At 37.6% G+C, this 19,806-nt stretch overlaps 2 protein-coding genes across 4 annotated transcripts in view; one reads left to right on the top strand and one right to left on the bottom strand.

Moving 5' to 3' along the window:
• VPS37A (VPS37A subunit of ESCRT-I) overlaps nt 1–1,457 on the bottom strand; it is a 53,188-nt gene extending 51,731 nt beyond the window's left edge. Inside the window, exon 1 of the mRNA XM_049631706.1 lies at nt 1,022–1,457. Coding sequence (XP_049487663.1) covers nt 1,022–1,146 — 125 coding nt within the window. The 5' untranslated portion in view covers nt 1,147–1,457. The remainder of the gene's footprint in view (nt 1–1,021) is intronic.
• Nucleotides 1,458–1,480: 23 nt separating this feature from the next.
• CNOT7 (CCR4-NOT transcription complex subunit 7) lies at nt 1,481–19,171 on the top strand. Of its 3 annotated transcripts, none has more exons than XM_049631709.1 (7): nt 1,481–1,691; nt 3,239–3,453; nt 5,297–5,490; nt 10,289–10,450; nt 13,319–13,463; nt 15,773–15,883; nt 17,450–19,171. In XM_049631709.1, the coding sequence occupies exons 2-7, from the start codon at nt 3,337–3,339 to the stop codon at nt 17,576–17,578; spliced, it is 858 nt and encodes a 285-aa protein (XP_049487666.1). In that variant the 5' UTR covers nt 1,481–1,691; nt 3,239–3,336; the 3' UTR covers nt 17,579–19,171. The 3 variants fall into 3 exon arrangements, with proteins under 3 accessions (XP_049487666.1, XP_049487668.1, XP_049487667.1); XM_049631710.1 differs by lacking the exon at nt 1,481–1,691 and adding an exon at nt 1,830–1,991; XM_049631711.1 differs by lacking the exon at nt 17,450–19,171 and having other exon boundaries at nt 15,773–16,095.
• Nucleotides 19,172–19,806: the final 635 nt, after the last annotated feature.

The raw sequence follows: 19,806 nt of genomic DNA, 5'->3' as shown, positions 1-19,806 counted from the left end.
AAAACTACTCTACACTGTAACTTCCTTGCTTGGGAAAAATTATTAAAGTGACAGAAAAAAATGGCCCTTAAGAGCTCATTCAACAGGAATTAATTTTATGGCCTCATATATTTTTTAAATGCATGAAAAGTCCACTTAAAGAAGACTTGGGTTTGACTGATGTTGGCATCTTTACATTAAAAGACATGTTGTGACATTGTTCAGTAACGAAACTTGCACAATTCATATAAAGAGGCAGTTCCAAATTTTGTAAGTCTTTAGAGGTCACAAACATTTGCAAAAGGCTGAAGTTTACAGTAAAAAACCTCTGAAATAATTTGAATTGCAATATATTTCTAACCTGACCATGCTGAAATGACAAACTCATAAGAAGACAACAAATTAACATGAACAGAAGGCAATTCCTGAGTGTGGGAGCAAGAATAATAAAGTGACAGATGGAGACTGGAAGTTTGTCAAATTGGGGGAGGCTGTGGGAAGAGGGTAAATCTTAACGACTTAGGACGATCGAGTTTGTCATTCCCAGCCGAAAAGAACTCACTAAAACCTTTGGTTTCTCTTTCCTTTTGTTACTTTTTTTTTTTTTTCCTCCAAAAACTTTTACACTCTGTGAAACCTGGAGATTACTCTTCTTTTTAGCCAAGTAGAGTACTTTGACAATTCTGCCAACGTGGCAATCAGATGGGCAAGGGGAAAGGCTAGTGAGGAAGCAAAGAAAGGGATACTGGATACAGAACATAAGACAGATTACAGCCAGCAGTGATGTGTCAGGAGGGATGAGTAAGTCGGAATTGGAAGGGCTGAGCCGTGGTGAGGCAAGAGAGAGCAAGAAAGGGTCCAGAAGGAAATCCTGAACATGGGTCAGGGATAGGAGAGCAAGGGGGTGACTCAGGACAAAGGGGAATAGGTCAAAAGGAGGCAGCTGGCGGGCAGTAGGCCTAAGAAGCTGTGAGTGTGGCGAGAACCAGCCCACCCTCCCGCCCTACTTTCTCCTCCGGTCGGCGAGGCAGCGACCAGTCACCTGGAGTGTGAATTCCGGAGGGACTCTATGAGGCGCTGCTTCTGCTGCTGAAGGCTGGTGAGGCCACCGGGGGACCCGGCTGCGGAGGAGGAAGCGCTCTTGGTCAGGGGAAAGAGCCAGCTCATCCTCCACGGGTCCCCGGGCCCGAGGCCCTAGACGGCTCTGGCCTGCTTCTCCCAGCTGCTCAACCCGGCGGTTCCCCAGCGGCAGGAGGAGCAGTCCGAGACGCCCGAGTCCCAAGTACCGGGCGGCCGCGTCTTCTCCTAAGCAAGCCAGCTGAGGGGTCCTTGCGTCCTGGGCGAACCACTATGACTGTGGGCAGCTAGAGGAAAGTAGCCGCCCGGGACAAGCAGCGCTACCTTCACGGTCCAGACACCCAAACCAATCAGCCCGGCAGCCCGACCGCTCGGTGCTCCACCACCCCTGCTTCCGTCACCAGCGTGCTCCGCCCCCTTTGCGTGGCGCGTCATCACCTAGCGCCCCCGCCAGGACGTGCGAGAAGCGACGGCGCAGCACGGAGCGACGCAGCCCCGGCTCCCCTTTCCCCCTTGCTGGGCGCGAGGTGTCTATGGGGCACCCGCTGCTGCCGCCGCTACCGCCACCGCCACCGCCGCTGGTTGCTGTCTCTATGGCGAGGAGGAGGAGGAGGAGCGCGAGCTCAGCGACACAAGTAGATCTTGCGTCTGCCGGGGGGGAGGGGCGGATTGGGGAAATCGAGAGGGGCGGGAACGATGAACCGGAGAGGGTGAGAGATGGCGCCAGCTGGAACGCGGCAGGCGAAGGAAAGAGCTAGGCGGCGGGTGGAAGGGGGCAGGGTAACGGACTGAGGGTATGTCAAGGGGGTGGCGCGGGGTGATGACGTAAAGGCTTTGTACCTGGGGCTTCGACGCTGTTGGACGGAAATTGGGAGTGGAGGGCGGTGGCCTAGATCCTCAGCTCCTCGTATTTCTTCTCGCAACAGTTCTTTGGAGTCAGTCTGGCTCCAGTAAATGGTTATCAAGCACCTTCACACTGGCCCTCTGCCAGGGAAGAGAGTTATCTATGACTTGAATGCCTCTGTGCTGTTCTCTCGTTTCTTTGGGAGGCTGCAGTACGGAGATTCTATCCAGTAATGAGAAGGCCTCTGGTGCCTCCTCGGGGCTTCTGGAATTGTTGTAGAGAGAGAGAGGTGGATTGAAAGCATTGTTAAGCCACAGGGTCTTGCTGAAGTGTGTGTGTGTGTGTGTGTGTGTGTGTGGCTGGCTGGGTGGGTGTGTGTGTTTAGCGGAGGGGGAGGGTAATATAGGAGCGGGGGGTTCCCTGGATCTTTAGTTTTCTGTTCTTGCAGCAGTCCAGGTTACATTTGTGACTGAAGTGTTGGCGGGGGTGGGAGGGGGCGATCATAATTCCCTTTCTTACCCTTGTTTGTTAGGATTTTTCAAACTACTGTGAAAAAATTAAGGAGCATTTGTAATTTTCCTGTCCCCAAATCAAAATGTTGGTCTGTACTCTATCATTATGTACTGTGATACTGTGTTTATGGACCAAAAACGTGAGATGTGTGTTTGGTAACCAGGGGGAAAAAATGCTGTGGTTTTAGGAAATTAGAAACAATTTGAAATGCATATTCTCTATTGGTCCCTCTCTTTTTCCTTCCTGCAGTTATGGACATTCAAATAGTTTCTGTGGCTGTTAGTTATTTTTCAGATAGATTTTGTTTGTTTTCGTTGTTGTTGGTTTACTAAAAAGTCCCTTCCAATCTGACTTGAATAAATGCCAGTAAAGTAGATTTTGTAATCAAATCAGATTTTGAATGTTCTATTAGTAAAAGCAAACACTACAGTTTTCCTAGTGACATCTGATCTTGTCACATGTGTATCAGTATTTAGCTTTTCATTTTTTATCTGGAAATGGATATCTTTATAAAATTTTATCCAGGGAGTGAGTTGAATTCAAAGCAGTCTTCAATTAATGGAAAGTTTTTAAAAATGACTAGTATGTAGACATAAAAAAATACTGTTTTTACTTAACATTGATATTAGAACCAGAAAACCTATGTTGTGGTCCTTTTTTCCTTACCGATTAGTTATGTGCTTTTGGACAAGTCACTTCCCAAACTGATTTACATATGAGTCAAAGACTTCGAATAAATAATCTTTTAGATTTGTATCAACTCAATTAGTCTGTGATTCAGATTTCTGATATTGCTGGTTTTTATTTTGGTTTTTATTTTGACAGGTACAAAAATAAAGGATACAGTATTTTATGAAACAAACAAATCTTCAATCAAGTATAACATTTTGATGCTTGGCATCTAGACTTCTTGTGCCCTCACTATGCCAGCAGCAACTGTAGATCATAGCCAAAGAATTTGTGAAGTTTGGGCTTGCAACCTGGATGAAGAGATGAAGAAAATTCGTCAAGTTATCCGAAAATACAATTATGTTGCTATGGTAGGCCTATGATCAAATCCTTAAAATGTTTCTTATAAGAGGGGAAGAGGGTTTTGAAAAGTCTTGAATTCAACCCATCTGGTTGATTTTTTTTTTTTTTAGGGCTTAATTTAATTATAAAAAGAAATTTTGTCCATTTCGTCCAGCCACAGATCACCTGGAACACATCTGCAATGGGACAAATTGGGTTTATTACTCATTGCAGTGAGGGAAAATGCATACCACTGGAACCATGGGACATTTGAGTAAGAGTGTTAGAAAAGACTTATAGGATTTGGGCTTGTGTCAGGTGGCTTTAAGGATTAAGGAAGCAGGGCCTTGCTCTGAATTGGATGCTGTTGGGAAGCTGGGATAATTTTGTGACAGGGTATCTTAATAAGGCCAAACTAGAATGAGAGAAGACTAGAGTGAGACTAAAGCTATAAAGAAGCAGCGGTTACTTATATTAGCCAAGGTAGAAGAATGTTTGATCAGTTTTGTGGTTTGGACAATGTTTATGTTTTTGTCTGTGTTCAGTCATGATTAGAGTGGTCTTGCCTGGTGTTAAAGTGTGAAACTGTTTATATTCAGCAGAACAGTAGAACCTAGCTGTGAGTGCCAGTTCAGCTCCTAGCAACACTAAGGCTAACTGATAATACCAGATGAGCACCACACTCAAAAGCTTGGGAGCTCCTGCATGTCTTTCTGAAAAAAAAAAAAAAAAAGATCTCCCAGTGAAATATTACTGACCTGTGGTTTTTTCTTGTTCTTGTTGTTTGAATCATCATTGGAGTTGCATGAACACACTGTGCTGTTAAGCATCTCTGCTTTTGCATTTATTATTCAATCTACCTAGATCGTCTATTCAGTTAGTTTTGCTGCTTTACTACTGTATCTTGTCCATATGTTAGTTATTGTACTGTTTTCTAGATTGTAAGTTCTGTGAACAATGGGTTATTCTCTTAGTCATCCTCACAACACACACAGCATAACACATAGCGTCCAGTAAAGTGGTTGTTGAGTTGGACTAAATTTAGAGAGGTTTTAATTTCTTTACTGTTTCTTAGGGACTTGATATTCAGATTTTTTCTTAGGTTTTCAGTTTGAGTTTTAAAACTAAAGTGATGTATGATAGTATCCTCTTCTCAGTATTTTTAATGCAAATAAATAAATGCGTTTGTGTGTGTAGGGGCAGGTTGACTGGTAAAAAAACAAATATTTGAGTGAACACATATAACCTATTTAATAAAGGTGTATTTACCCATAATTAGAAATGTTTTTTTTTTTTTTAAGTCCCACAAAATAGAGACATGATAACATGCTACAAGAATAAGTGGCTATCATGCAGTTTTTGATGACATGCTTTCCCTAGAGTATAAAGACGGAGTACTGTCTTAGCCCAAGAAGTGACAGGGTTTTGGTGTTTAGACAGACCTTGTCTGAGAGAAACAATTGGAGAGTGTGATGAATTTTCCATTTTTATTAACCAGTTCTTCATTGATTTTAATGCTAGCATTCTGCGGACATAGTTTCACATACTCCTTGAAAAACATGAATGTATGATTTTTTCCTTTTCCTTGGGAATAGAGTACTTGGTTGCGTTGAGCATTCATATCTTATATGTAGTAATTTTTTATGGATGTGATATTTAATATTAAAAAAAGCCATTAAATTTGTAGAGTTTTATGGTTTTAAAAAGTAACAATTTTCATAGTTAAAAGGTAATTTGTAATTGAATATGAATGTATAGAATATTCTCTAGAATGGGATTCTTTGACTTGTACCAAAAATGATTTATTCTAACAATCTGTGGATTGTGGTTTTGACCATTTAGTAAATAATGAATCTTAAAACTATTTTACAGGATACCGAGTTTCCAGGTGTGGTTGCAAGACCTATTGGAGAATTCAGGAGCAATGCTGACTATCAGTACCAACTATTGCGATGTAATGTAGACTTGTTAAAGATAATTCAGCTAGGACTGACATTTATGAATGAGCAAGGAGAATACCCTCCAGGAACTTCAACTTGGCAGTTTAATTTTAAATTTAATTTGACGTAAGTGGGAAATAAATATAACCCAAATTTTTTTTAGCTTAATTGTAGAAACTGATTTCCCTCATGTATGGTGAATGAAATGCTAACTGAATTTGGCTCAGTTATCCTATAAATATTTAAAGCTTAAAATTCAAAAGATTAGATTTCTTATGGGACAAAAAAATTAGGATACAGGAGACTTAATATTCAAATACTTTGAATTATAGAGATGTTATTTGAAAAGTATGACTACCACTTTTTTTGAAATTTGGAAAACCTTGGGTATTGAACATACTTCTTGATAGAAAAAATAACGTTGCATTAGTTTTACTTTTAAACTTTGTGCGCAGTTTGAAATGTATATCTTTGTTGTAGTGGTTATCCCTGTGAAGAGATTTTTATTACAGTCAAACTCCAGTTTATGAATTGATTACATGTTAAAAGTAGTAAGACATTTCTTGGAAACTTGGGTGCATTTTCCGGTGAAATCGGTGTTATATAATATAGTCCCAGATCAGCCCAAAAAAACCTCTCGTAGCTTACCTATTGGAGAGAGAAAGGTATCCTTGAACTTGGTATTTCTTTCAGAAACAGTTCAGAATCTGCAGTATTCTGAATCTAGAATCTGAATTCTGACTCAAGACTTAGGTTAAAACCCAGTTTCCTTACTTGTAGTACTTCTGTATCATTTGTAAGAGTAGTCTTGATAGCTTAGGGAAGTTTAGAGTGGTGTTGGGTGAGGGCAGATTGTTTACAAACTTAGTGTGAGGTGGGGAAATGTTTAATATGTTCTTACTAAGTTACGATACTCTAGTATATCCTTCTGTTTGACAGCTTGTACTTGCGTAATATGATCTTATATCTGGTTTAAAAAATAGTAAAAGAAGCTGTGGGACATTTAATGGTACTGCCAGTGTAAGAACCTCCCGTTGTCTGTACAATAATCTGATAGTTAGCATATCAGATCTAAAAAGCAGGGCTGGTGATTTTAGAGAGTAGGGTCAGTGGTATACTATGACTTCTAATTACATAATGTTTAGCCTCACTCTTTGTTTTACTTTGTTGGATTTCATAATGTATGCCAGAACCTTCTCAAGGGTAAAAAGTACTCCTGTCTATTCAAACTGGTAATAATCTTTTACAAGTACTACAAAAGATAACTGTTTTTAAAATTAGTTCTTAGCCATTTCATTTGTTCCATGTTACTTTTTCCCCAAGCTGATCATTAGGACATTGTTTTTTAACTAAGTTATTGTTGTGATGCAAATACATGAGTAGGAAGTAACCCTTCCCTGTCTTAATTTTGGTAAAATTGACATTTTCCTTTTTTAGAAACATCTTTGTCATAATAACAACTGCCTTATTGCAATCTTTGAAGGACTTTTTTTCTTATACAGAGAGGGCTGCTTGTTATCAAATTTATACTAATTTATTCCATTTATACTAATGTTAATGTCTGAGAAGTTGAAGGAGGAGAATATAGTGAATCATGTTATTTAAGTAGAACCGATTAATTGGAAGGTAAACCTGGGACTACCTAATGTGGAGATAGAGTACCATGAATAGAATCTTGGATATTTTAAAGAAAGATGAAAATTGACTTTTTTTATTGAGTGCCTAGATGTGTCAGCTGTGCTAGGCATCAGGGATATAGTGTTGAGGAAAGCTGCTCGGGGTCTTTATAACTTAGCGTTCCTGTAACTTGGCTGTCTGCTCTCCACCTGCCAAAGTCTGAGAGTCAGAATTGTTAGATAATGATCAGTGTATGGGAATTCTCTCCAAACTGAATTTGGAGTTGATACGTAGAATGACAAATGAAATGAGATACTGACGAGCTGTGCAGAAGAAAAGCTCTCTCAAAGGAGATGGGAACGAATTTCTAAAAAGTCATCAATTTGATGGTTATGGTAATTCTTGGTATTTGAGAGAATCATTTTAATAGTGTAGTAGAGGTTATAGGAGATTGTGGGTTCAGTGGTAACAGAAAGGAAGGTGATAATTCATTTAAGGAAAGTGGCAGTGAAAAGGACAAATAGAGACCACCGTAAGTAGACAGGACAGCAGAATCAAACAGGGTGGTTTTGATTTTGTTTGACAGATAGTGCACAGGCATTTGAAGGCTAAAGAGCAGTTGTCAGGTGTGGACATGCAGGCTCTTCCTAGTGTCTTTCAGGTAGCCTTTGCAGATTTTTAGAGCATATTATGTGTTCTTGGTTACTAAACTTAAATATTAAGTCTAGTAACCCTCTGTGTACTTGTGACAATCTGTATTCTAGTTTGCCTTTGCTCGTTTTAGTGTAAGCTTAAATATTAAAGTATGCATGTTTTAAAATGTAAAATACATGTTGAACCAGGAATGATTGAGGTTGGAAGGCATTTCCAAATTGAATCTTTAATCTGCTGTGTTTAAAATTGTGAATTTGTGTAGTAGGTTAAGTTTATACTTGTAGGTATGTCAAAAAAGTAGGGGCACCTGGTTTGCTCAGTCAGTAGAGGATGTGCCTCTTGATCTCGGAGTCATGAGTTCAAGCCCCACGTTGAGCATGGAGCCTGCTTTGAAAAAATGGTGAAAAGATACATATTTATTGAATTTAACATACCTAGTTAAGTTAGTTTCTGTTTTTAGGATATTATTTGAGATGAGTAGCCTTGTATCTGCTTTTTGGGAAAACCTTTTTTAGAGATTGGTACATGACTTTTCATTCCTGTTCAGTTATTAAAACTGGCTATTTTGCCACCTTAAACTTTGATAGTGTTAGGAGAAATGACATTACTGTTCACTGTTGTTCTGAACAGATTGCTGTAATCAGGAAGCCAACCCTGCACCTGCAGCAGTTCTTACAGTTTTGACTAGACTGTATTTTAACTACTTTCTTGAGATTTGCATATTTTAATATTTTTCTACACTTACTGGGATTTTTGAGGGTGGGGAATGATTTCAAAACTTGAAATGGATACTGTGGGAAAGGGACAGTCTGTTGATTTGGAGAATTGAGTTGTAGCAATTATGAAGCTTCCCTTACCAACAAGAAATTTTCTTCATCCTATTTAGAGATTTATTAGTCTACCTGTATGGAACTTCCAGCTTTCTCTCTAATGAGTTGGGCATTATAAAACATAAAATAGGTTCCAAATTTTAAAATACTTATCCAAAGAAATTAAATGACACTACATTAACTTAATCTGAATTATGTGAATTATACAGAAAAAAAGAGATGATTTTGGTTGGTTATAATTTGCTAAAGCATGCCCCTCCTTGCAAGTGTCAGAGGTTGATGAGTGGGATGTTAGTTGTTTAGAGTACGTATATTTATTTTTTAGGATTATTTTTTATTTACTTATTCTGAGAGCACACATGCGAGTGCAGGGAGGGGCAGAGAGAGAGGATCCCAAGCAGGCTCCGTGCTGTCAGCACAGAGCCCGACTTAGGGCTCAGTCCCATGAACCATGAGATCGTGACTTGAGCTGAAACCAAGAGTTGGATTCGTAACTGAGGGAGCCACCAAGGCTCCACAAGGTACACATTTTTAGTGTAATAAGGCCAATAATATCTGTTGTTTAATGAAAAAATTTTGTGGTAGATTTATTCAGATAGAAATTTTGACATAAAGTGATGATTGCGGTTCCCCTCTTTTTTAAATGTTTCAGTGACTACTTTTGCTATTTTTTAAAAGTGTTTATATTAAGGTATAGTTCACATAAAATGATATACTGATTGCAGGTGCATAATGTAGTGATTTGACAATTCTGTCACCACAATAAGTGTAGTTACCATCTGTCATCTGTACACATTTTGTTGTGTTATTTTTCAAAGACATTTAGAAGCAAACTGATTTCTACAGAATAGACCATAAGAATACTTTTCACCTAAGTGTAATGTTTTGTGTGTGGTTTTTTTTTGGGGGGGGGGTTAATTAGTTTTCTTAAAGCTTTTAATAAAGTGATAGAAACCAGTATTCTTGCAACTAAAGAATAAATAAAAATTTAGTGGGCATTGCACAAGATACTTTTCATGTATTTTCCGAAACCCGTACCTTTGTTTTGATCCTTTAACATTTTGGATACGTATGTGTTCGTACTTAGAAATTAGAGATTTCTTCTTGGCTTAAGTAAAATCTTGAAGGATTGGTTTATGTTTAGATTTCCTGGCTTGATTTTTGGAAGGTAATTTTCTAGGATTAAGATTGTTAGAAGAAATTATTGCTGTTACAGCAAAGCCTTTCATTTTAAATCTTTTACTGGTTGTTGGAGCCGTTTGAATGGCTCATCATTAGTGAGGGAAGGGATCTCCTTTTTCTTGCCGTTGGAATGTAGTTTTAACTTAGCCACATCAGATATTTTCCTCTTGGTCTCCTTTCTGGTGCTGCTGGGAGCATGGGAGATGGATACAGGCAGTCACCCCTGTGGCTACAGCTCCATCTGGCAGCAATAAAAAAGGCTGCTGAGACTGAAAGCCCCTGAAAAGAACATGTCTTTTACTTTGAGTGGTAGCCCCTGGTGAGTAGAAGACCTTTTTTTTCAAACTCAGTTAAATTTATTTAACTTGTGAAAGGCTAGTGAAATTGAGCTGTAGTGAAGATTAAAATCTCCCCCTTGGACTGTTTCTGAATGAGGCTTTACTGAATACTTTTCTAAAATAATAATCTTCACATTTAAATTGTATTTTCCTTCATATCTGTGAAGCACTGGAATAATTGGACCCAAGCCAATCTTCTGTTTTGTTCTTTCTGGCCCCATAGCTGTTGGATGTAAGTGGGAGAAAACCAGTTTGTTTGAAGAATGGCACTTTTGAAGGTTGTCTTTCTTTTTCTCCTGCCAGGGAGGACATGTATGCCCAGGACTCTATAGAGCTACTAACAACATCTGGCATCCAGTTTAAGAAACATGAGGAGGAAGGAATTGAGACCCAGTACTTCGCGGAACTTCTTATGACATCGGGAGTGGTCCTCTGTGAAGGGGTCAAATGGTTATCATTTCATAGGTAAAAAGATTGCACTGAAAATGGCATTTGTGCTTGCGTTTATTTCCTAGCTGCTTCACACCTGGTGTGGGTCACTGTTTCAGCAATTTCAGGCTTAATACCACAAGGAATTGGCTGCCACATAGCAGTCTCCTCTTTTAAGAAGCTAATGTCGGTCTCCTTAAGGTTTAATGTAAAGATACGTGATTCGTTTTTGCCTATGAGAGCGACGGTATGGCATAGTGGGAAGAGTAAGGCTGGAAAAGTAGATCTTGGTTTAAATCCAGCAGTGCCATTTGGAATCAGTGTTACCAAGAGTTATTTAACATTTCTGAGCCTTAGAATGAAACCATTCCTGGGGCGCCTGGGTGGCTCAGTTGGTTGAGCATCCGATTTCGGCTCAGGTCATCTCATGGCTTGTGGGTTCGAGCCCCACATCGGGCTCTGTGCTGACAGCTTCGGATTCTGTATCTCCCTCTCTCTCCCTGCCCCTTCCCCTGCTCACGCACTGTCTCTCTCCTCAGAAGCAAATAAACATGAAAAAAATTAAAGAACAGAACCACTTGTTAAAAAAATATTTAATGCTTACCAGACCAGTGCCAAGCACAGTGATGTAAAATTCTAGGAATTAAGCTGTGAATAAAACAGACCAAAATCCTCATCCTCATGAAGTTTATATTCTGATGGGAGTTGGCAATTTTTTAAAATGAAGAAATTTATATTGTGGTTTGTTAGATGTTAATAAGTGCTATGAAGAAAAAAGCGAAGAGAATGCTAGGGGTGGGTGGGTGTGGTGGATTTTAATTTTTTTTTCAAATAGAGTGATCAGTAAGACATCATCTAGATATCTTGTTTTAATGATCAATAATAACATATTTTGAGCATCTGGTTAAAAGCTTTGCACACAGTAAATTCTCAATAAATGGTCATTTTTAATTCTTTGTTATTATAAAACTGGATCATTGAAGAGAATTCCTAGGAAGGGAATTAGTTCATTTTGTACAAACAGACTTCCAGATAAGACAAAGAGTTTTCCTATCTAGGTGAACTAAATTAAACTGGAAGCCAGGGAGTAAAAGTGGCCTTGGGAATGATTTTCTTTGACTTTAGCTATGTCTTTAAAAAGGATTGTATTATGCAGACATTAATATTCTTACATTGGGTTCATTTCACACATATTTTTAAAAAGTCAGAGTCTCCTGTGTGCTTTAGAATTTCTAGCTCTGGTTTGTGTGGAATGACTTTGGTGAAGGAGTATTCATATTGTAAACTCTGCTATAGTACTAAGCAGTAATTTTTGAGTTGGGGGTATTGAACATGCCATTTCTCACCTGTTCTCTCTTCTCCATTTGAGCCTCTACCTCGGGAGACCAGACCCAAGTCTTTGTTAATTTGAGGAATGTTTTTTCAGTTCTTTTTTTTTTTTTTTACTTTTATGGTCATGACTAGAAAGCATCGTCATGTCCTTTTGCTGTATATGATCTATTCTTTGATTCAGAAAGTACTCTGAGAAAATACTGTGTGTTAGGCAGTAGGCATATTGAAATGAACAAAACCAGAAAGGGTTCATGTCTTCTTAGAGTGTGGAGTCTAAATTAGACTCTGGTATTTGTCAAGATTTTATTCTAAATGTCATTAACTGTTTTCTTCACATTCTAGCCTAGTTCTAGGAGATAAAGACTAGTTTAAGAAATTTATAAATTCCAAATTTTAATATAATCTTTTACTAGCAGTAAGCGCTGTATTGACTTATATTTAGTTAGATAGCAGTTACCTCCTTGCCAATTACCAGAAATGTAAAGGTTTCTGCTGTCGGTATTCATTAGTGGTCTTCAATGGTAAAACTTCCTTCTTTTAAAATTAGAAATAATTCTGAACATTAAATAGAAATTTTGTTTGTATCCCCCCACAAGATATGTTAATAGCATCTCTCATCAAATATTTACTGAGTTCCAACTATGTGAAATAAAAGATTTTTTAAAGATATATTTTAAAATGTGATTCCTACCAGACTAGTGGAAAACACAATACATGTATTTTAAAGGGTAGTACAAGAAAACAATCTGTATAAGGAATCACGGGGAGCTAGTCTCTTCAGGGAAGGCATCCTATAAGAGGTCCTTGAAGAAAAGGTAGACAGGCCAAAAAGGGTGTGTAATTGTGGCACAGGAATGTAGGGAGATACAAAGCTGTGGAAAAAGTTAAACAGTTGAGATAGGAGATCTTGATTGAAAATGTGGGAGTTGGTATTTTATTCTTTGGATAACAGTTCTCAGTGTTTACTACTTTTACTTCTTCCATCTGCAGCATTTCCCTTATTTTGTCTTGAGGAGTCATAATGAGATACGAACAGAATTTTGAGGGAAGAGGATGATTGATGAAGTCACTTAAGGAAATAAGATATTTCATTAGGGAATTACTCTTTGGATTTTTAAGTGTATGACCTCTTTATGTAAAATATGGGAAGATTTGTAATCTTTTTGCCAGTTCTACCTTTTGACCTTTTTAGCCAGGTTTCCATTCATCTTTGTTTTTCCACTTCCATAGTTACTTAAATTTTTTTGAGACATCCATGGGTGGTTTGATACCCTTCTAAAAGAATTCTCCTTTCAGAGGTCATCAGATTGTAATCTAGTGACTGCAGGCCCGGGATGCTAGTATAGATCTGTGTATTGATATCTCTGAATGAAAGTGACATGTTCTTATTACTGTTGGTAAGATGATGGTATTTTCCTATTACCTGTTCTTGTGTGCATTTTTTTATTTTTTTGGTTGATTCCTTTTTTGACTACAGTTGGGACTCACTTAAAATTTGTATTGGGAAAAAAAATTATTTTTCTTCATCTCTGGTATTTACGTGCCTCTGTTCTGTATTTAACCCTTTTGTAGTGGTTATGACTTTGGCTATTTAATCAAAATCCTGACCAACTCTAACTTGCCTGAAGAAGAACTTGACTTCTTTGAGATCCTTCGATTATTTTTTCCTGTCATATATGATGTGAAGTACCTCATGAAGAGCTGCAAAAATCTCAAAGTAAGGTTTCAAGTGGCTTTACCGGTAACGCACACACGATTTAGACCGAGTGACTGATAAATGAGATCCTAGCCTGGGATGTTTTTAGCCATATTTTAAGTTTTGAAGTGCAATTACATTATCTTGTCATTTGATTCTATTTGTTGCATAAATAATTCATAAGAAATCCCTTTTCAGAGCTTCAGTATAGGGGCAGAATAAGTTTTCAACAAAATTCAAACCAAGAGTCAGATTTTCATCATTGCCAGATTGAAAATCCTAACCTACATGAAAATGTGAGGGCTAGTGAGTTCTCATGCACAAAGATGCAAGTTCTTACTGCCCAACGTGCACATAATCTATCCATGCCAGATAAATCTGAGGTGGCCATCAACATGCACCTGTAAATGTGACAGAGTTTTCCCTTCAGCTCGGAGAGAAATTATTTTGTTGCGTCTAGTCATAGGATCATGTTCCTAGGATTACTTTATGTGGCTAAAAAGGTCGCTTTTTTTGTTGTTTGTTTTTCCTGGCCCCAAAGAGGTTAAGTTGTTAGTGGTAAGTGCTAGTAAATGTGTAGGTCCTGTCTAGACAGTAGCTTACATCCTGACCCTGCTGAACGTGTGTGTAATAATTTGTTACTTGTGAATAACTTCTTCCCAAAGGAGCATTTCTTTAAGAAGTAGAAGTAGAAGTTCCTTCCGTTTGGGAATGAACTTTATTTTGGGAATGGGCTTTATTTTTTTTCAGGGGTGTTTGTATTTAAGCTGCAACTGAAAAGCACATTTCGGTAAAGTGGTGGCTTCGTAGAACCTACGTGAAGGCTGATCACATTTTCTTACCAGGTTTTTAGAAGTGCAAATAAAGTTACACTTTGAGGAGATGGTAAAAACTTTCAGAGCTTTACTTTTAGCCAGGAAGAAATAAGTTAGGAGCTGAGTAAGGAAACTTTGCTTTTGACAAGTGAACTCAAAATCAGAAGAAAAGTAGCCTTTTGGCCAAAGTTTGCTTCCTTTTTTTTACAGAATATGGCCTATAACTGGGGACATTTTTAAGGAAGGTTCCTTCATGTTTGTAGCACCCAAGAGCAGCAGAATTCTGTGCAGTTTGAAGAGACTTGTAGCTGTGACTCTAGTGAAGTTGCAGCAGGATAGCCTTATTGCTGTAGGAGCTCAGTCCACCCCCGAAAGTTGCTGAGAATCCATGGCCTCATGGCCATGTTCATTAATCTGGCTTTGGAAATGCTTTTTAAATGTTCATTAATCTGGCTCTGGAAATGCTTTTTAAAATTTGACGTATCTCTACAATGACACTTTTCAGGAACAGAATGAAATTATTGCTCACTGTGTGTACGATATTGGAAAAGTTCTGCACATAGCAGATAATTCTGAATATACCCTGTGTGAGCTGCTGTATTAAATTTAGGTTAACGACAAAGGTGCTTTTTGACCTACGGTCAGCCTTGCTGAATGACCCTATTCTGTTGCCCTTCTAAGCAGCTGCTAATGATACCTAATCCTCATGTTATTTTTAGCACAGAAGCAAGTCCCGTCTGTGCACGGCACTGTTTCACGCTGTGAAACAGAGGAGGGTTAGTAGGAATTTGTGCTGCTTTTGTTGTCTGACCCGATCTTTCTTTCATTACTCTCCTCCTACTCTCCCCCCATTATTCTGCTTCCCTCTCTTCCTTCCTCTGTGCTTTTTCTCTTTTATTCTTTTTTCTCTTCCTTCTTTTCACTCTTTCTTTTTTAAGCCTGGCAATATTATCATAAGCAGATATTTAGCAGACCCTTCGAAGGACATATAACTGCATGCTCTTCTTTTTCACAGAACCGTAATTAAGCACTTACTGAATTTTTAAGGATTTGGCTAGTTATAACAGCTTTGTTTTGTACAAATTATTTAGATGAAACTATTTAGAGATGGGTAAGAAGCTTAAGAGAATTTGATAGGAGCTGCCGATGGTCAGTTTTCTATTGATGGATGGATTGACTGTGCAGGTACTTAATAAATGTCCCCCAGTATACCTGTTCCCTTGTATAGGATCTTCTCCCCCCATAGTTTCAGCAAAGTTACTTGCCTGTCACATGACTTAAAGCATATGATGAAGATAAATTTTCCCAATTAGGATCTCATTTTCTACTAAATCAGAAGTTTCCCCCATACTCAATGAATAATTTGTAATTCACAGTCTCTTTTTTTAATCTTCATGAGGTCCATCTTTACATGCTAAAGTCCATTCCTATTTTGGTCAGTGTCTAAGTGATGTAATGTGTGAATTTGGGTATTGTACGGTTTCTGTTTTGACAGACAAGTTTTCTTTCTTCTAGGGTGGTTTACAGGAAGTTGCTGAACAGTTAGAGCTGGAACGGATAGGACCACAGCATCAAGCAGGATCTGATTCATTGCTCACAGGAATGGCCTTTTTCAAAATGAGAGAAGTATGAAGACATCAGTGCCTTTTTCTCAGTTGGTTGTTAGGTTGAGAACATTAAAAATCTTATGGCAAAAGTTTTTGGGCAATAAGTGTTATTAAATGAAGATACAATTAGAGGTACCATGGAAGTTGTGTCCACCACGCTTGAATGAAAGTATTCAAAAATAAGTCCTCTTGAAATGTAGTTCAGAATGAAATGAAAACAGATGAGTTCTTCATAGACTGGAAAATGAAACAATTTAAACTACTTTAGGAGTCATGTAGGTCCAACTATACTATTTCTTAGATGAGAAAACTGAAGCTAGAGGCTAGTAAATTTTGTCCAGAGTCTCACACACAATACTAGTGGGCAAACTCCAGCATTCTTTCTGTAGACCACATCAGTGCTGCTCTGCCGAGTCCAGGAGTCTGTTCATTAGGTTTCCCCAGCATTGTCTTGTCCAGTAAAACACCATTTGCTTATGCCCTTTTTCAGCACTTGGAGGATTTATAGGGTAGTGCTTATATAGTGCTTTTAGTAGACTGAGTCTGACAAGAGGTTCTGAATTCTCAAGTGGTTGAGTAAATCTGAAGTAGTTGTAGAATCAAAAATCGTAATTGAGCAGAGCCCTAGAAGTGGCAACAGACAGACCAAAGCTAGGTATGGAAGAGTGGGATTGAATGAACCCAAGTCTACTCCTAGCTTATGTAATGAAGTGATCTACGCAGGTATACCTCACTGTAAATTAAATGCAAAGAAGAGAAAGTTTTCCTTTTTGCAAAATAGAACTGTAGAATTCTTTTGAGTCTATCTTCTTAGACACTAAAGAATTGACTAAGAACTATCTGGAAATTTAAAACTTTTGTAGTAATGTGTTAATAATAGCGTAATAGTTGTTTGCCAAGTATTGACTCAGAAGTGATTTGGAATGTCTATTCGTGACAAGTAAATACTTTGTTTTGTACTTCTGCCCAGTGCTACATTAGGGAATTAAAACAACCTTTTGGATTTTCAGCTTCGCATTTTAGAAATACCTTAATGGTTCAGTGAATGGTGGATTCTCTGCTACTAATTTGTTATCTTTATTTTTCTTGGCTTCTTCAAGAATAGTAACCTAGTGTGAATGTTCAGATTTTACCGTCCAAAACATGTTTAGGGTTTGATTGTTTTCAGCCAACTCAGCCTTGTATGTAGACAAGGCTACTTGCCTGATGCCTAAACTTTTTCTCCTATCATTGGCTATATTCATTCATTTTCACTGTTAAATTGTTGAATGGAATAAAAATGCCTGCCGTTTTCCCGTGATGACAAATTCTCATTAAATTGGTCTAAATGTTAATAGGAAAGACACACATTTGATACATGTCTTTGTAATCTTTTTCTTTGGTTTCTTTTGAGCTCCGTACTTCTTGAGAACATTAGTCTTACTCATTGAATTTGAAATGTGTGGCCTCAAAGGAGCACCATAGGAAAGAGCTATCATTTTAGTTAATGAACAGTCAGTACTTACATTGCTGAAATATAAGTTACCAGTGGTACCTTTTGGTTAAAATTATCTTTTTTTTTTTTTCCCCCAAAATTCCTTTTTAGATGTTCTTTGAAGATCATATTGATGATGCCAAATATTGTGGTCATTTGTATGGCCTTGGTTCTGGTTCATCCTATGTACAGAATGGCACAGGGAATGCATATGAAGAGGAAGCCAACAAGCAGTCATGACATGAAATAGTCCTTTTATTTTTATTTGAGCTACACACAAGCTTGGATATAGGTTTTATCTCTGGTTGAATCCCTTGAACGATAGATGATACTATTTTTTTTTTCTTTCATAGCCCATTTTATTTTCTGCCTTCCAGTACTAGTATGACCATTCCTATCTCAGATCTTAATAACTAGAAAAGCATTCAGGTTAAATTTGGCCTTAATATACTTGTTAGCAGGCATGTGTGACAGAGAGTGGGGAAAGCTGCATCATATGGAGTATTTTGATAAACTTTACCTGCTTGGGCTTGGTTTGTTTTTCCCCCTTCGTAAATTAACTAGCACTGACTGTAATTTATTTCCCTGTTTCATGTCTCCCTTCCATTCTACAGGAGTTTTAGCTATTTTGAGATTGTGGACCATCAATTTTGCACTTTAGAGAGTGATTCTGACTCAAATCCTCTGTTTTATCAGAAATTTTGGCTTTTCTTGCTCTTAGCTGGAAAAATGACCATCTGCCAATCTTATACAGTATTTACTTGTTTTTGACCCATGGAAATAGCACACGCATTGTGCAAACGGTTGATTCAGCAAGACTACAAAAAAAAAAAAAAAAAAAAAAAAAAAAAAAAAAAAAACTGGGGGGGGTTTATAAATTGTGTTTTTTTACGTAGTGTTTCATCTTCCAAGCACATCTAGTGTCTGTCAGTGTCTCATTGGCATGTGTAGGCTGCTCTGACCGAAGAATTTTTCAAACCAGCTTTACACCCTTCAGGAACAATCCCTTGTGATTGGATATTTAGTGTCTGCCAGGAAACTGGTATCCAAGATATTGAAGCTGCAGTTATTTTATGATAGCACACTTCCCTTTGATCTGCTTCTTTTTATTCTGTCACTGTTTACCCTGTTTTTAATTTTTAAAAAATTGTATAGCCATGCTTAACGACACTCTTACTTTGTTGATTCCACAAATCAGTTTCTTTAAAGTCCAAAGATAGCAAGTCTTTAGGTATATTTTGTACCAGATTAAATTAGAAGAAGAAAAAATTGTGCTTTCATAGTTGTTACAAAGATGAATAATGCAGAGATTTGGTGCACAACAACAAAATACAAAAATATATTCTATATATAAAGTCATATATATACATACATACATACGTACATATATATGTACGTATGTATGTATGTATATATATGGCTATATATAGCTAATAAAATGACCTGAGGAGTGTAATGCTTGTTTATTTTTTTGTGTATATCTTTGCAATCTATTTTATATATATTGACAAGAGAGACTGTGAAATATTTAGCCATGCAGAATATGTGACCAGACCAGAGCATGTGTAGGAAGACATTTTGGTAATCATTAACTCTGCCCTGAAATGATAGACTACAAGTTACGATGTGTGTTATCTACATTTCAATCAGTAATACTAGCAAATCTCCACATGTTAGCCACATTGGTTTGTTTCCTTTGTACATTCTTTATTCATGATATTAAAATGCTGTAACTGGGTGGTCCTTTTTAAACAAAACGTTATTTGCAAAACAGAGGGTATTATTTGTTTTTAAAGCTTTTGTAAATAAAGGCTTCGGAAATGTTTTCTTATATATGTTGATGACTGGTGATTTTCAAAAATATTTGCGGGATTTTTTTTTTTTTTTTTTTTTTTTGAGCAACTGAACAGAACTCAGTAACTTCTTTAACTATAGCTAATTATTACTCTCTTACTTGAGCCTTCTGCAGTGCAACACTGTTGGCTTATTCTTTACGAATACCTCAACTAGATGTTAAAATTCGTATTTATCTCCTTTCCAAGAATGCATTTACTCTTATTCTGAAAGAGTACATTCGGTATGATTTACTGTGGCTTCTTTTTAAAGCTGACACAATATAGCTGATAATCTGATTGGTTTCCTCTTATTTTGATCTTCACCTCTTTAAAAAAAATAGGAATTACAAAGATTCCCTTTTGAATAGCCACATAGTTGCTGAATTTCAGAGTCTGTCAATTTTGTTTATTGTCTCTTAAGAGGCAATGATATTTTATAACTTCTGTAAGAGGAACATTATGATCTTTACTAAATCTAGCTTTTGGATATAAGATATTTGGCTGATAGTTTTGTAATGTTCCTGAGCTGTTCATTCTAGATTCCCCATTGTGTTAAATTCCGTTGGGGCAGGTCAGCAAACTGTGGCCTGCAGGCCCAAACCAGCCTGCTGCCTGTGTTTCTATGGCCAGTGA

This window comes from Panthera uncia, chromosome B1 (genome assembly GCF_023721935.1).
Source record: "Panthera uncia isolate 11264 chromosome B1, Puncia_PCG_1.0, whole genome shotgun sequence".
In the NCBI taxonomy this organism is placed as follows: Eukaryota; Metazoa; Chordata; class Mammalia; order Carnivora; family Felidae; genus Panthera; species Panthera uncia.
This window is presented reverse-complemented; position numbering and strand designations above follow the sequence as displayed.

Coding starts and splice junctions, on each gene's coding strand:
- CNOT7 (XM_049631709.1), top strand. CDS start 3,337: ATGCCAGCAGCAACTGTAGATCATAGCCAAAGAATTTGTGAAGTTTGG. Junction 3,454..5,296: donor AATACAATTATGTTGCTATG/GTAGGCCTATGA, acceptor ACTATTTTACAG/GATACCGAGTTTCCAGGTGT. Junction 15,884..17,449: donor CCTTTTTCAAAATGAGAGAA/GTATGAAGACAT, acceptor ATTCCTTTTTAG/ATGTTCTTTGAAGATCATAT.